Source organism: Nicotiana tabacum, chromosome 19 (assembly GCF_000715075.1).
Source record: "Nicotiana tabacum cultivar K326 chromosome 19, ASM71507v2, whole genome shotgun sequence".
NCBI classification, from domain to species: Eukaryota; Viridiplantae; Streptophyta; class Magnoliopsida; order Solanales; family Solanaceae; genus Nicotiana; species Nicotiana tabacum.
The window spans coordinates 108,155,508-108,171,513 of record NC_134098.1 but is presented as its reverse complement, the minus strand read 5'-3'; the positions used below and the strand labels follow the sequence as shown (position 1 = coordinate 108,171,513).

The 16,006-nt window shown below is 36.6% G+C and overlaps 1 protein-coding gene and 1 pseudogene across 1 annotated transcript; one reads left to right on the top strand and one right to left on the bottom strand.

Moving 5' to 3' along the window:
* The window catches only part of LOC142173638 (ATP synthase subunit alpha, chloroplastic-like), a 312,381-nt pseudogene that overhangs the window by 26,206 nt on the left and 270,169 nt on the right, over positions 1-16,006 (bottom strand).
* LOC107765494 (uncharacterized) lies at positions 9,899-13,252 on the top strand. The gene is made up of 2 exons (XM_016584150.2): positions 9,899-10,808; positions 12,688-13,252. Exons 1-2 carry the CDS (start codon positions 10,110-10,112, stop codon positions 12,847-12,849), a joined length of 861 nt encoding a protein of 286 aa, XP_016439636.1. The 5' UTR covers positions 9,899-10,109; the 3' UTR covers positions 12,850-13,252.

Below are 16,006 nucleotides of genomic sequence, written 5' to 3'. Positions count from 1 at the left end.
AGAAGACCTCGATAATAATAAACCGAGGTAAGTGTTATGGTATAGTATGACCTACCTAGATGCAGTAATGTCATAAGGATAGATAATCAAGGCTATGAAACAAAATATAGCAATAGTCGTAACTTTAACAAAGTACCAAGCGAAGAACTTTAGTACACATATAGATGCCCAGAGGGACAGCTTGTCGTAGGTTCTGTATATGTTCACAAAGTGAGGCCTAGAGATTGTATAAAAGTTGGAGGAAAAAGGAGAGAAGAGTTGCATAGGCATGTGTACAAGAACAAAGTCATGCAGGCTGCATGACAGAAGGTAGCAACAGTTATGAGATTGGAAGAATTCCGACCACAGGTCGTGGTGTGAGAAAGATGCCTAAAAGGGGGGAATGCCCTGGCCTTTGGATTTATTCACAGAACAGTTTCCTAGAAGGAATAGATAGTATAAAAGTATTCGCAAGAGTTGTAGTTTGTGAGATTGATAAGCACATCAGTCAACATTCGAGGACGAATGTTCCAAAGGGGGGGAATGATGTTACACCCCATGTTTTCGTACGTAAAAGCACGTCGTAAGTAAGTTGATGTATGCTCGGAGATTAGATCATCTTTGAAAGTACATAATGTAAGTTAATCAATCATGTTACCTTGGAGGTTACAAATATTTATGATCATGAACTGCACGATCTCTTGAGTCCGTATGATGTTGCCACATATGTTATGCCTCATACATGCTTATATTGATTATGCTGGGGGGATATAACCCATTAAGCCAGCGAGGCCAATTAACTATATGCTAGAGGGAGATAGCCCATAACACCAGCCAATCCTGTTGATTATATATTTACCTTTTGGAGGGATATAGCCCATAACACTAGTCAGGCATGTTATATAAGTGTATATAGCTACAGTTTGCATTGTATTACTATACATGAGGCTAGTTCAGTTTTATAAATTGCCTGATTGGGGAGATATAGCCCATAACATCAGACAAGTACCAGTTCAGATAGTTGTTCATTTTCAGCACAGTTTTAGCTTAAACTTTGGTTCAGTTCCAGATCAGTTGCTAGTTCAGACTCTTGTTTAGCTTTCAGCTTATATTCGTATTTCCATCTTACAGTCATACTTTAGTATGATTTACATATGCTTTCCACCCTACACACTTTGCACATATCGTACTCACATCCCTTTCAGGGCGCTGCATTTCATGTCGCACAGGTACAGATAGATCAACATTTGAGACACATCAGTAGGCCATCCACCAGTTGTTGGAGTCACTCCGCTTAATCCCGGAGTTACCGTCATCCTTTCTCCTTATAACTCGAGTTTTGGAAAAAGATTTATGGCTAAGAAAGCTTGTCACCTCTGTATTTTAGCTATACAATCATAAGTAAGGGTGTGGATCAAATAGAACAATGTTTGAAATCAAGAACACAAGAGGTATGTAGGGTTTTCATTTCGTTTTCAGCATGACGCGGTTTAGCTATGTTCTAGCCTTTCTTCTTGATCTTTTAAGGGTTGTTCAAGGGAAATATCAGCATGTATTTTATCCTTTTGTATTATTAAATTCCATATGTGAATTATGGAAGAAAATAGTTCAGTTGGAATTTCAAAATACAAAAAAAAACAAAAGGCGTAAACGCCAATTTTTCCTATGTCATCTGGACTTCCGTTTGTTCCGTTCCTTTGATGTTTTTATATATACCTAACGCCCATATGATCCTAATAGCTTCATTTAAGATTATATAAGCTTAATTACCATGTGTTGATGCTTAGATTATTCCTAAATTATTTTTAGACTTTCATGTCACAAGTTAGCCACTATGAGTCGACATTACATTAACAATTCTGTTTTGTCGATCGTTTGACACTATTATGGATAACTGGATCTCCTTTAGTTTGATGTTATCATCTTGGTCGGGTATCCATTCCCGTGTATATTTTGGTGATTGGTGTTGTTTTTGGGAATCATCTAGTTTCAGGATACTCACAGCTGCCCAGAAGGGCAAAGTTATTGTCGGTCAGGGTACTAGCAGAGTACTCCCTGAGTTAGATGAGCATGAGGAGTCCAGACAAGAGGTTCCATCCGGAGCTTCATAGACTCCATCTGTTCAAGGAGAGGTTAGGGGTGCTCCAGCTATCACACCTCTGGCTCCTCATCATGATGACATGAGGGAGGCCGTCATATTGTTAATTAGAATTGCAACTACTCAGGCCAGAAAGCAGCATACATGTCCTCAGGGTGATGATACGTGTTCTAAGATTCGTGATTTCCTTAGATTAGAGCCTCCAGCTTTCACAGGATTTAGTACAACAGAGGATTCCCAGAGTTATGCATGCCACAGATAGAGAGACAGTTGAATTGGCATCATATAGATTACAGGATCTAGCAGCTGGTTGGTATACCACTTGGGAGATGTCAAGGTGAGCAAATGCTGCTCCAGCTACATAGCGAGAGTTCTCAGAGGCATTCCTTCGCCATTACTTACCTATATAGACACGTAGAGAATGATTGGATTAATTCTTAACATTGAGACAAGGGTATGAGTGTTATAGAATACAACCTCCACTTTAATTCGTTGGCGAGGTTTGCTCCTACAGTTGTATCAGACATGGACGACATGGTACATATGTATGTAACAGGACTTCATCCTCACTTAGTAAATGAGTGTATGACCGTATCTATGCAGTCAGGTGTGGACATTACATGTATTCAGGCATTCGCCTTAGACCTTGCGGAAAGGAAACAAAAGTAGAAGGCTGATAGAGATTGAAGCTCAAGCAAGAAAGACAGATTTTCAGGTTTGTTTGGTGAGACATTTGGTTCTAGCAGACAACAAAGTGTCAGGCAGCCAACAACTAGTAATCCTTCATGATTTCAGGGGCCAAGATCTGATCGACCCACGCAGTCTAGAGATAGTCAGGGTGGTTCACTTTACCCCAGGTGTTCTGACTATGGTAGATGCCATTTTGGCGAATGCCAGTTGGGTGTAGATGCATGTTATGTTTGTAGCGAGTCGGGCCATTTTATGAGAGATTGCCCATATAGGGGTAGTAGTGGTGCAGCTCAGCTAACAAGATCAGTTGCAGCTTCTTCAGCACCAGCACACTCTCAAGGGCAAGTTTCCCAAACACTAGCGGGTCGTGGTAGATGCCAATGCAGAGCTCCTACTATAAGCGGTCCCCAGAACTGCACCTACGCTCTGGTTGGTCGTCAGATCCGGGAGGCTTCACGAGATATTGTTACAAGTACTTTATTAGTGAATTCTTATAATGGTATATGTTAATAGATCCTGGTTCTACACTATCATATGTCACTCCCTTTGTTGCTACTAAGTTTGGGATAGAACCAGAATCCTTTAAACCTTTTGAGGTAGCCATTCCAGTTGGTGATTCAGTGGTATCTAGGTATATTTTTAGAGGTTGCACGGTGGTGATTGGCAACCGTAGTACTATAGCTGACTTAATTGAGTTAGAAATGTTTGACTTTGATGTTATACTTGGTATGGATTGGTTGTCATCTTGATAGGCTAATGTTGACAGTAGAGTGAAGATGGTCCAGTTCAATTTTCCAGAAGGGTCAGTTATAGAATAGAAAGGTGTTTCTGTATCGCCAAAAGATAGATTTATTTCATACCTTGAGACGAGAAAGATGATCGTTAAGGGAATGCTGACTCTTGAATCAGTTCCAGTAGTGAATAAGTCCCCTCACGTATTTCCAGATGATCTTCCAGGTCCAGGGTGGAGAATTGATTTTTGCATCGATATAATGCTGGGTACGCAACCAATATATATTCCTCCTTATAGGATGGCACCAACAGAATTAAAGGAACTTAAGAAGTAGTCGAAAGATCTATTAGATAAGGGTTTCATTAGACCGAGCACTTCTCATTGGGGAGCACTAGTCTCATTTGTGAAAAATAAAGATGGCCTCTACATATGTGCATATATTACAGACAGTTGAACAAGGTCAAGATCAAGAACAGATATCCCCTTCCCAGAATTGATGACTTGTTCGACCAGCTTCAGAGTGCCAAGTGCTTCTCGAAGATAAACTTGAGATCAGGCTACCATCAAGTAAGAGTTAGAGACGACGTGATGTCTCACTTGAGATTCCAGTATAACATAAGAAAATTTATAGTGCTAGCAAGTTAACGAAAGGTTGCGAGTAGTATAAATAGACATGTGTAGGCCGCAAGCTAAAGTATGGTAGAAACAATAAGTTTTAGGTAGATAAGAGTAAGGATAAGAAAAAGGTGAGTGAGAAGGTGACAAAAATTTGTGAGGTCTCGGGATTAAGCCCTTCAAAACAATAGAGCAGACGGTTTTCGTAAGTTATAGAAAGCTCAGTATAGCCTGAATGAACTCGGAGTAGTTTAAGACTAGGAACATTTAGAAGAGATGGAATGCTGCCATGATAGTAGAATAAGAGTGTAATTGTGATAAATGATAAGAGGATGACGTTTAGGCCTTCGATTGAGTAATGATTCAAAGAGAAGGGATTTCATGAATTGCACGGGATTAGAATACCTCTAATAAGATGAAGAAATACAGTTATTGAAGTATAGTATCGTCCCTATGTGGATCAGGCAAATAACTTCAGATGTTCCCCGATGAGATGTGAGCCTTAGTGACAATGTATTATGTAAGAGGTTTCAAGTTATCAGTGGTAGATTATAGATCAACATTAAGGTGAATCAACAATAGATGGATACAAGTTTCAAAGTATGAAATGAGATTAGGCTGTCATTCTTAAGATGAATAGAATGAGGAAGCATTAAAGGACTTAAATTTATACACGGAGTTGGGTAGCAGACCTCGGTAATAATAAACCGAGGTAGGTGTTATGGAATAGTATGACCTACCTTTATGCAGTAATGCCATAAGGATAGATTATCGAGGCTATGAAACAAAATATAGCAATAGTCGTAAGTTCGATAAAGTACCAAGCAAAGAACTTCACTACACCTATAGATTCCCAGAGGGACATCTTGTTATAGGTTCTGTATATGATCACAAAGTGAGGCCTAGAGATTGGATAAAAGTTGGAGGAAAAGGCAGAGAAGAGTCGCATAGGCATTCATACAAGGACAAAGTCGTACAGGCTGCATGACAGAAGGTAGCAACAGTTACGAGATTGGAAGAATTCTGACCACAAGTCGTGGTATGAGAAAGAGGCCCAAAGGGGGGATGCCCTGGCCTTTGGATTTATTCGCAGAACAGTTGCCTAGATGGAAATGACAATATTAAAGTATTTGTAAGAGCTATATCTTAAGATACTGATAAGCACATCAGTCAACATTCAAGGACGAATGTTCCAAAGGGGGGGGAATGATGTTACACCCCATATTTTTGTACGTAAAAGCACATCGTAAGTCAGTTGATGTATGCCCGAAAATTAGATCATCTTTGAAAGTACATAAACTAAGTTAATCATATTACCTTGGAGGTTACAAATATTTAAGATCATGAACTACAAGCACCAAGAGGATTGGAAGGTTTAGAAGCTAAACGAATCGAAGAAAATAAATTTCGTCGAAAGTCGGCAAGTTAGGAATGTTATAACCCGTACTTTTAGGGTGATACTAGGGTGATTAACATGATAAATAGGTGATATAATGAGGTATTTTAGTCGTATTATAGTCGTGTTTTATATTTTGAAGTCAGACGAGTTAGGAAACAAAAGTCGACAATAGTTGTCACAAGTTACGTTCATAATTTTACTTAAAATTTAGGTCTAATGTTACTAAGATTTTCTCTCAATGTACTTGGAATTACGGAGTTATCTACCTCCAAATTAAATATATATGATTCTAATTTCTAATGCATTAAACAGTTCATCGATACGACATCAGAGTGGAGAGATATTCGTATTTTCGCGAGACTGTACAAGGAGCTCTCTTTGGGACCCACAAGGTCGGTTGAGGATTATCTTGATATATAGAGTTGTAGCCTTCATCTCTAAGGATAATTTTGACCCAAATAACACCTAAAAAGTCTCTCTAGACATCCTAAATACATTCTTAGGGTTTTAAAGCAATTCCATCATCAGCAACTCAAAGTCAAGAGGCGAACACATCAACGTGATTCTTACAACATAGGTAAGACTTTGTCGTCCTCCTTTCTCCTTATAACTCGAGTTTTGGAAAGATATTTGTGGCTAAGGAATATTGTCACATATGTATTTTAGCTATACAAGCATAAGTAAGGGTGTGGATCAAAGGGAACAAGGTTTGGAAGCAAGAATACAAGAAGTATGCAGGGGTTTCGTTTTGTTTTCGGCATGACACGGTTTAGCTATGTTCTAGCCTTTCTTCTTGATCTTTTAAGGGTTGTTCAATAGAAATATCAGAATGTATTGTATTCTTGTATATTATTCAATTCCGTATGTGAATTATGGAAGAAAATAATTTAGGTTGAAACTTCAAAACATAATAAAAACAAAAGGAAAAATCGACAATTTGGCCTATGTCATACGGACTTCCATTTGTTCCGTTCCTTTGATGTTTTTATGTATACCTAACCCCCATATGATCCTGATAGCTTCATTTAAGATTATATAAGCTTAATTATCATGTGTTGATACTTAGATTATTCCTAAATTATATTTAGACTTTCATGTCACAAGTTAGCCACCATGAGTCAACATTACATTCACAATTCTGTTTTGTCGATCATTTGGCACTATTGTTGATAACTTGATCTTCTTTAGTTTGATGTTATCATCTTGGTCGGGTATCCATTACCGTGTATATTATGGTGATTGCTGTTAATTTTGGGAGTCATCTAGTTTTAGTGGGAAACTCTACCGAAATTTTTGGAAATTCGAAGAGTTGAAAAAATCTTGAGTTTCTTGGTTCTAAATTGATTATAGAGGGATCCTAATGAGTTAATTAACCTTAGTATCTCATGTACGTACTTAGTTTCTACCTAAAATGGGGATAGACTCTTCCGTCCAACTTATGGACGAGCAGCGTCAAATTACGTTTGTGATTCCGTTTATTGTATCATTCATGATCTCTTGAGTCCATATATGATGTTTCCACATATGTTATGCCTCATACATGCTTACATTGATTATGCTGGGGGATGTAGCCCATAACACCAACGAGGCCTATTGAATATATGTTGGGGGGGAGATAGCCCATAACGCCAGTGAGGCCTATTGATTATATGCTAGGGGAGATAGCCCATAATAGCAGCCGGTCATGTTGATTATATATTTACATGTTGGGGGTATATAAACCATAACACCAGTCAGTCATGTTATATACGCGTATATAGCTACAATTTGCATTGCATGACTATACATAAGGCTTGTTCAGTTTTACAGTTACATGATTGGGGGGATATAGCCTATAACACCAGACATATACTAGTTTAGATAGTTGTTCAGTTTCAGCACAGTTTCAGCTTAAACTTCGATTCAGTTCCAGATCAGTTGCTAGTTCAGACTCTTGTTTAGCTTTCAACTTATATTCAGATTTTTATTTTACAGTCATACTTTAGTATGCTTTAAATATGCTTTCCACCCTACATACTTTATACATATCGTACTCATGTCCCTTCTGGGGCACCGCATTTCATGCTGCGCAGGTACAGATAGATCAGCGTTTGAGCCACATCAGTAGGCCATCCACCAGTTATTGGAGTTACTTAGCTTACTCCCGCAGTTACTTATCTTTTGGTATGTGTACAATCAACTAGTTTGGATATGATAGGGCCCTGTTCCGTCCAATACTTTTTCAGTTCAGTACTCCTAGAGGCCTGTAGATATGCACATTTGCATTTAGTATATTTTTATATGTCAGCTTGTGTTAGCCTTGCCAGCTTTCCAGATTGTACAGTTCTTATCAGATATTCTTATGCTTGTTCCGTTTATCCGTTTATATTCATGATTAGTAGATTATCAGCAAATTTAGTGATGATCGACATTTATTGTCGGTTATCCGTCGCGGCCCTAGGCTGGGTCGTGACATGCACCCATCTTGTTGAAATCCTAGATCCGCCTCAACACAGAACATTAAAGTTGGTTGCTTATACATAAAAGTATGCAAATAATGAACAATATAAACTTACTTTTGAAAGCACAAAGTGCTGGTGCATCCCGGAAGAAGGAAGAATACTTACTTTTGAAAGCAAAAACTGTTGGTGCATGCTGGATGCACTTAACTTAAAGTATAGTATAATTTAATTAGAAGATCTTTCTTGCGTAATAAATGCAAATCACTAAGAAAACTTTTAGTTTTTAAAGGAAAAAGATAAATCATTCTGGATGTGAAGTATGTTTGATCACTTATCACATTAAAGGTCGGATATTCTAACTCTCATGCAGGAACTAAAACTAGTATTGGAAGTCACCGTTGACTAAATAGAGGTAATACAAATGGTTAAAAATGAGAACCTTCCTTATGAACCAATCATTATTTCTGAATGTAGGGTGCTGCTTGAGCAGCCGGGAACCTAGTTATTAAGCATAGTTACCGAAAGCAGAACTAAGTAGCGAATCTCCTTGCAAATGAAGGTGCAAAAAGAAAATTGTTTGACATGACACACTTTTTGGTAGTTCCTCCTATGCTTGCCGTTAAAGCAATTCGGGCAGACATCCAAAGAACTATATTTAAAACATACTTTGGCGTGTAATATATAGTACTAGTAACTTGGTATGTAATGCTATTCTATTAGGGAGCATTTTGGATAAAAATAACACTTGAGCTACGTTTAGGCTCTCTCTCGGTCCCTCTACTTTATAAGTATAAAAATATGTAAAAATCTCTTGATATTATAACTCAAAATAGTATTATTAATTTGCTTACTAGCCAAGAAATAGATTCTAATGTTGTAGTCTCGAGAGAGAAATTTGTTCGAGTTAAGAAGCACATGTTTTATAGGCTGCAAAAAGTAGCATATTTCGCACAAGATTTATTAGAGAAAAACAACTTATTAAATCACATATAGTAAGTCAACTTTTATTTTTTGACAAATGATTTTTACTAGTTCAAAAATTTAATCCATGACATTACAGTTTACCATTCCAATCAACACGTTAATGGATTCATATATGGTATTATTTTTTTTGCAATAACATAGTCTTGCATAAACACAAATGATGCGTCGATCAAGTTTAGCAAATCAAAAATGTCAATTTTGACAACTAGGATGGATTCAGACCACTATAGAAGAAATTCACTTCAAGTGTGGCTCGATTTATTAGAATGAGCATAGATAAAAAAAAAAATACTTAATCAAACGAAAATCTTTGATGCGATGCAACTTAAATGACATTTGTCGCAAAACAGGAAAGAATAAGCAGCCAGGTACCCGTTTTTTGTTTGCAAAGAGTTGTCCACTAACAATGATGCAATTGGTTGCCATATACAAAAGTATCTGTGCTACTATAACCGTAAATACCTATCACTATCAGCATCATATATTTAAGTAAAATTATATCAATTTTTAGTTGTAATGTGATTTAATGATAGTGAGAATATATATTAATTAATCATAGTAAAGTGAATTCTTTTAATGTATAACTACGTCTTAGTTCAAGTGATAAATGTTAAGGGACTTGTGACTTAAGTAACAGGTTCATGCCCTCTTAGCCATGTAAACTAAGCCTGATATTTAAATGGAGAACGGTAGAGTAGTAGACCCATTATTACTCGATTTCGAACATTGTAGGATTTTATACGAGCAATGTCCTAAATTGATATATTATTTTCAAACAATGTGAGGCTTTAGTATGTATATGTATTGTTTTAAAGGTATTGCATGACTATATACGGAAAGAGTATAGCAGAAATAAAGCATATATAGGAAAGAAAATCATATTTGAGAAAATAAAGATACCACCAATGTCCCAAGGAGGCATAAGCATATTCTTGAGAAATGGATAATCTCCAAAATCGCGAAATTTGGCAGTAAGCAAGTAGTGCATTCACCACCTCACGTGCCATCACTCGACTGAAGAGGCAGTGAAGGCTCTAAATTCGACCAATCTATGTTTCTCAATTCTCCACAAAAAGCACTTTACAAAGCCTTTCGAAACTGTCACCACCCTTTTCTCCTCTCATCCTCTGTTTCGATGCTGCCTGAACTCCGATTATTCGGCACTTTTTCATGGATTCTCTCGTAATAAACTCCGCGTACAGAGCCCTCCCTCTTAACCTTCCTAACTCTAACATCACTTCTTTCAATCTTTCCTCTTTCTGTTTTTTCAGATTCAAAAAACCCAAGAAATTGAAAGCATCTCCAGTTACTGTTTCATCCTTAAACCCCCCAAACCCCAATTCACAATGGCAAAATCAGAGCTCATACTTAAAACCCTTTTCACTTCTTCTCCCGATTTTCAAGAAAGTCAAAGACTTTGCAGCAAAGGCCTCAAAGAACAAATCTTTTTTTAAAGGCGGTAGTGGCCCTGAGAATGTTCCAGAGAAGCTTAGCGGAAATCTGTTGCAAAATGGAAGCTTTGGAATGGCTCTTTTGAGTATAACTTCAACAGCAAAGGTGAAAATAAGTCCATTTGTAGCTACATTAGCTGCTAACCCAACGTTTGTTTCGGGGTTTATAGCTTGGTTGGTGGCACAGTCGATGAAAGTCTTTTTGAATTTCTATGTGGAGAGAAAATGGGACTTTAGGATTATGTTTGCATCTGGAGGAATGCCTTCTTCCCATACAGCTTTGTGTACGGCATTGACAACCTCAGTTGCTATTTGTCATGGTGTTGCTGACTCATTATTTCCCGTTTGTTTGGGGTTTAGTTTAATTGTGATGTATGATGCTATTGGTGTGAGACGGCATGCTGGGATGCAAGCAGAGGTAATTAACTACTTCTCATATTGTTTTCTGTATTCTTTTTGCAAGCTGTGGTTAATCTTTATGTTTGTTCATACTAGGCAATTGGCTCATTCTTCTGTTTGTAATTTGTGGGAATATGCTCTATGTGCCTTCCAACTGATTTGATATTGAACCTAGTTAATTCTTAATTCATTGATTTATTCATATACTCTGCACACCTTCAAAGTGGTTTCCTTTTGGTATTTTAAGGTCTTGTGAGTATTTTAATTGCGTGATATGGTTGGCTGGTACAGGATAGCAAGAATGTAAAGGTGTAATCCTTATCAAGAAAGATTTGGAAAACAATGGAGATAATGTGGTTCGACTTACAAGCCCTACAATCATTTTAATTGTAGTAGTGAATTGATGCAGGGTTTCTTTATTTTAGGCTAGTAGAATGAAAAACATGAAAGAGGTTTCTGGTTCCTGAATCATTTAGGTTGTAAAGTGACTAGGTCGTGATAATAACTCTACTGGATGACCATGCTAGGAGTCAGTGTTTGCTTATAGTTAAGAATATATATAGAAAATATCATATGTGGCCCTTCGGTCATTTATTGCCTAGGCATGAATTAAAAAACATAGAGCAGAAAAGGTTGGCGAATTGGAAACCAACACATGTTTATTCTCTTGAATCCCAAAATGGCTTATTAATACCTTCCATATGTCAGAAGCTGCTGATTCTGATCCTGTACTCTTAGCTGGGAATCCCCTGACCACATGACTTGATATCAGTAGCTATTCTAAATAAATTCAAGCTGTTGGACTTCCATAATGGCCCACTTTTGCTCAATCTGCTTTGATTTATTAGAAATTAGCGATAGCGTACTGAACATCTAACTCTGATGTTAGGATCATCATCATTTATGCTATCTAGCTGTGAAGTAATCCGTTCTCTATCCAGTCTCAAGGTTATACAGTTGATGTTTTAGGTTGACCTGTCAACTGTACAAAAACTCCCAAGTTGAACCACCTGTCTATGAAAAATCTTTCATTGCTTTTGTTTGTCTCAGAATGGGAGCCTTGGCGTAACTGGTAAAATTGTTGCCATGTGACCAGGAGGTCACGTGTTCGAGCCGTGGAAACAGCTTCTTGCAGAAATGCAGGGTAAGGCTGCGTACAATAGACCCTTGTGGTCCGGCCCTTCCCCGAACTCCGCGCATAACGAGAGCTTAGTGCACCGGGCTTTTATTTGTCTCAGGAGTAGATATAAAGTTGATTCTACTTATAAATTACTCGCATGTCCCATGAGGTTCCTCCATAATGTTATTACAATGGGAATCAGGAAAATATGCGTCGTGTAAGGCTAGCTGTAGAAAGGTTTGCTTCACTAGAATGCTAAATATTTTAAGATTTGGCACTTCAACTGAGCAATTGGTCAACGGACCTTTTTATGACCAGAGTAAAGAACCCTTTAGAAGAGAATAATACCAAGTGAAACTCCGAGGAGTCTCATCCTTGGTGACATTCAACTGCTGCAGGTTTATCCTAGTTTTAGGTGAATGTGACTTTCTCTTAGCATCAGATTCCTTCTTCCCATAATCCTCGTTTTTTCACTCCATGCTCTTTCTGCTGGAGAACCTGTTCTTCTTTGAAAATGAAGAAAGTACATCCCCAGTGCTAAAGTCATGTGGATAAGTTATCTTTTTGTTGTAGATGCTCTGTAGATTTCCTTATCTCTTGTTCTAACTATCACAAAAAAAGTACTCACACCCCTTTCAAATAACTGTAAAGGAATCTCTTTTAGGTAATTGGTAACTCCTTTGCATGACCACTGGACCATTGGTGTGGAAACTTGCATTTATGTCTGATGGGGCATGCTTAGCTTTGTGATTAATCAAATCTTATTCTGTCATCTCAGGTTCTCAATCTGATCGTTGAGGACTTATTCCAAGGGCATCCCATCAGTCAAAGAAAGCTAAAAGAACTTCTCGGCCACACCCCATCCCAGGTTTTCGCTGGGGCTTTACTGGGTATTGTAGTTGCTTGGATGTGCTGTCAAGGCTGTTTAATTTCAATCTGATCAGCTTCCACAGGTACACCTGCCAATAATTAGGAATTATCTGTTACAATTGTACAAGAAGCACTGGCTTTTCGATTGATGCTTATATTCATTCTGAAGTAAAAGGAAAAAGCATTCTGAAGCCAATGCAATTGGTTAGACCTCTGAATCTGTACTCTGGCATATGCTCAAGCTTTTAGGATTTAATGATCTGCTTTTGATTTTGTCCATTACATAGTAGTACTTGATTTTCCCAGGTTAGAGAACTGTATCATTGTAGCTTTTCTCCTCATTATGGAGAGCATGGGATTTCTACGCCTTTCTAGTCTCCTGGTTTTTTTTTGTCAGTTTACCTCATCTGTATTTCTTGTTGTAATCTGAATTTGAAGTACATGATGATGAAAAGGATTTGCATTGATGTCAACATGAAAGAGAAAGGATTTCTAGGCCAATTTCGACTCTTCATTTTGAAACAATAGCCATTTCAGCTCCTGGTTGAATTGGTACAGTATAAATTAGATCAATGTTGTTGGTTCACTACAAACTAAATGCTTTATCAGCACACCACAAGTACGATTGATAAGCTTATAAATGATTTTATTGTGTAAATATTTTGATCATAACTAATAAACAAAAAAAAATTTACACTATAAAGATAAGTTAAAAACCAATTGCAGGCAACTTTTATAGCAAGTGTGGATTGATAACCTGCAAAACATGGTAAATATGGTACTTGAGCTAGTGGGAGATAGCGGATATTTGTTGAAATAGTCGAGGTCTGTGCAAGTTCGCCCGGATACCAAAATAACATAAAATAATATGATAACTGAGTTGTTGCAGTAAATAAATTATACTTAACTATCGATATATATTATTCCGTTAGTGCGTTCAACGTAGACTCTCTCTCGTTTCTGATTTTCCATGGACTCAATTTAAAGTATGTTTTTAAGTGAGGCATAAAGGACTAAAGGTGTATTAACACACTTAACCCCTCTTTTCTGGTTTTCCATGGACTCAATTTAAAGTATGTTTAAAATAAGTCATAAAGGAATAAAGTTGTATTAACTTGTTGGTCAGCAATCACTTCTCTCTTTAATTAAAGTAGTAATAATGGGGAAATACTAATCCATGCCTAGTCGGAAGTTAGGTAGCTCCGCCAAAAAAAAAATTGACGTATCCCCTGCAAAACTTTGAGACCAGCCAACTAATCACAGTCCATGACATCTTAATCTTAACGTTTTGAAAAATTCTACTCACAAGTTTCTATTTTCTTCGTATGACTTTATGAGAGGCAAACTCCACATAACAGTTGAAAGTCGAGAAACGATAGTATCAATTGGGAATATGCTTCCCCGGAACTAAGACCCCAAATTCCCAATTGAACTCTTCTTTAAGTGTGCGATTATTCTCAGAATCTCCACTAATGTTACATTGATGAGTCAACTAAATCACCCTTGAGAGGAATACAAAGTTACAAACCAATCTTTTTCTTTTCATAAGCTTGTTTTTGTTTCTCAATTATCGTGTTATAAGATTGTTTTTAGAGTAAAAGTTGGTCTTTTTATGACAGGCAATATCAAATTGTTTTCGTTGTACATATTAGAGCTTCAAGTCCAGTCGTTCTATTACGAGCGAACTAACATCTGTCACCATCTTCACCCACCCCCTTCCAACTTGTAGTAAATTAAGCTTTTCATTTGTCATCGGGTGAGCTGGAAGCTGCTCCATTTGATTGAAGAGAGTGACACACATACAAATAATAAGTTGCCAAGAAACTGGAAAGGCAGCTCTCTAATTGTGTGCAGGTGTTTTCTCAAGTGTGAAGTACCATTGTAATCACTCCTTTTTTGTTTTGTTAGTGTATGGTTTAAAAAAGACATTAAGTATACATATTACTGTGCTGTCTGTGCATCCGCCACTATGGGACACATTATTAAGGACTTGTTAGGTCGTAATATAGTATTATACTGTTAATTGATTAGTACCATTATCACTATTATTAATAATCCATGTACTCACAAACTGAGAGTTAACCTATAATATAGGTGTAAGTTATTTATATTGATAATCTAAAATATTTTTAATACTATTGGTATATTTTAATCTGTAATAACAAATGAATTATCATGTTTATGAGATTACCAATTGTTGGTGAAAATAAAAATTACAGTTAAAAAATAAGATAAAGAAAATAAATAAATATTCTTCAGGTTGTAGGCACAGATATACGCAGATATCTCGCTCTCTTTAAGGAGATTCAAGCCCACTGCGGTAGCACTTCATCGGTTCAGCAGTAATACTCTTGACTTGTCCCCCAGGATACAACAGTCCGACAACGTCATATGACTCCGAATAAACTTTGGACAAGTTGTTGAGTCCAAAGCTCCACCAAAATGAACATCTTCCCCCAACAGAAATAATATTCTCTTTTATACAGAATAAGTTGGAGACTTAGAGCCCGTTTGGCCAAGCTGCCAAAAAGTGCTTATTTTGAAAAGTACTTTTTTCAAAAAAGTACTTTTTTCAAAAGTATTTTGAAAAAAATAATAATTTGTGTTTGGACAATTCATTTAAGTACTTTTTGCAATATTTGATAAACAAATTGTATTTGACCAATCTTTATAAAAAAATACTTTTGAGTGTCAAATTACCAAAAAGAATAGTACCAAGGTTTTATAATTATTTTAAAAATAAATAAATTTAAATATTTATTATAAGAGACTGTTATTATTATTTTATTTTATTTAATTAAAATATAAACATAAAGTAAACATACATACTAAATATTTAATTCATTGTAACATATATAGTTATACCAAAGCAATAATATTATCTAGTATAATTACTTGTTATTTACACGATGATTCGAATAATCAAAATACGTCATTCAGTGTGACTTAAAGTTTATTCCATAAATTATTATATATTGATAATCAACCATGAAATAATAAGCAAAGTCACTCACATATGATAATATTTCTCAACAATTTCATCTCTAATTCTATCACGCAACACCTCCATAATAGTAGAAGACTTGTCTTGCATTTCTAAAGGAATACCAAAAGGCCCATCTCCTTCCTCAATCTCTGCAGTAATGTCTTCATTAATATAATAGTTGAATTCCTTATCAGTAGAAGAAGGTCGTCGGATGAAATCGTGTATAGCCATGGTAGTTGTA

Bases quoted from the DNA above. Each gene is read 5' to 3' on its own strand.
- LOC107765494 (XM_016584150.2), top strand. From the start codon at position 10,110: ATGGATTCTCTCGTAATAAACTCCGCGTACAGAGCCCTCCCTCTTAAC. The intron at 10,809-12,687 runs GTAATTAACTAC...CTGTCATCTCAG, and splicing joins ATGCTGGGATGCAAGCAGAG to GTTCTCAATCTGATCGTTGA.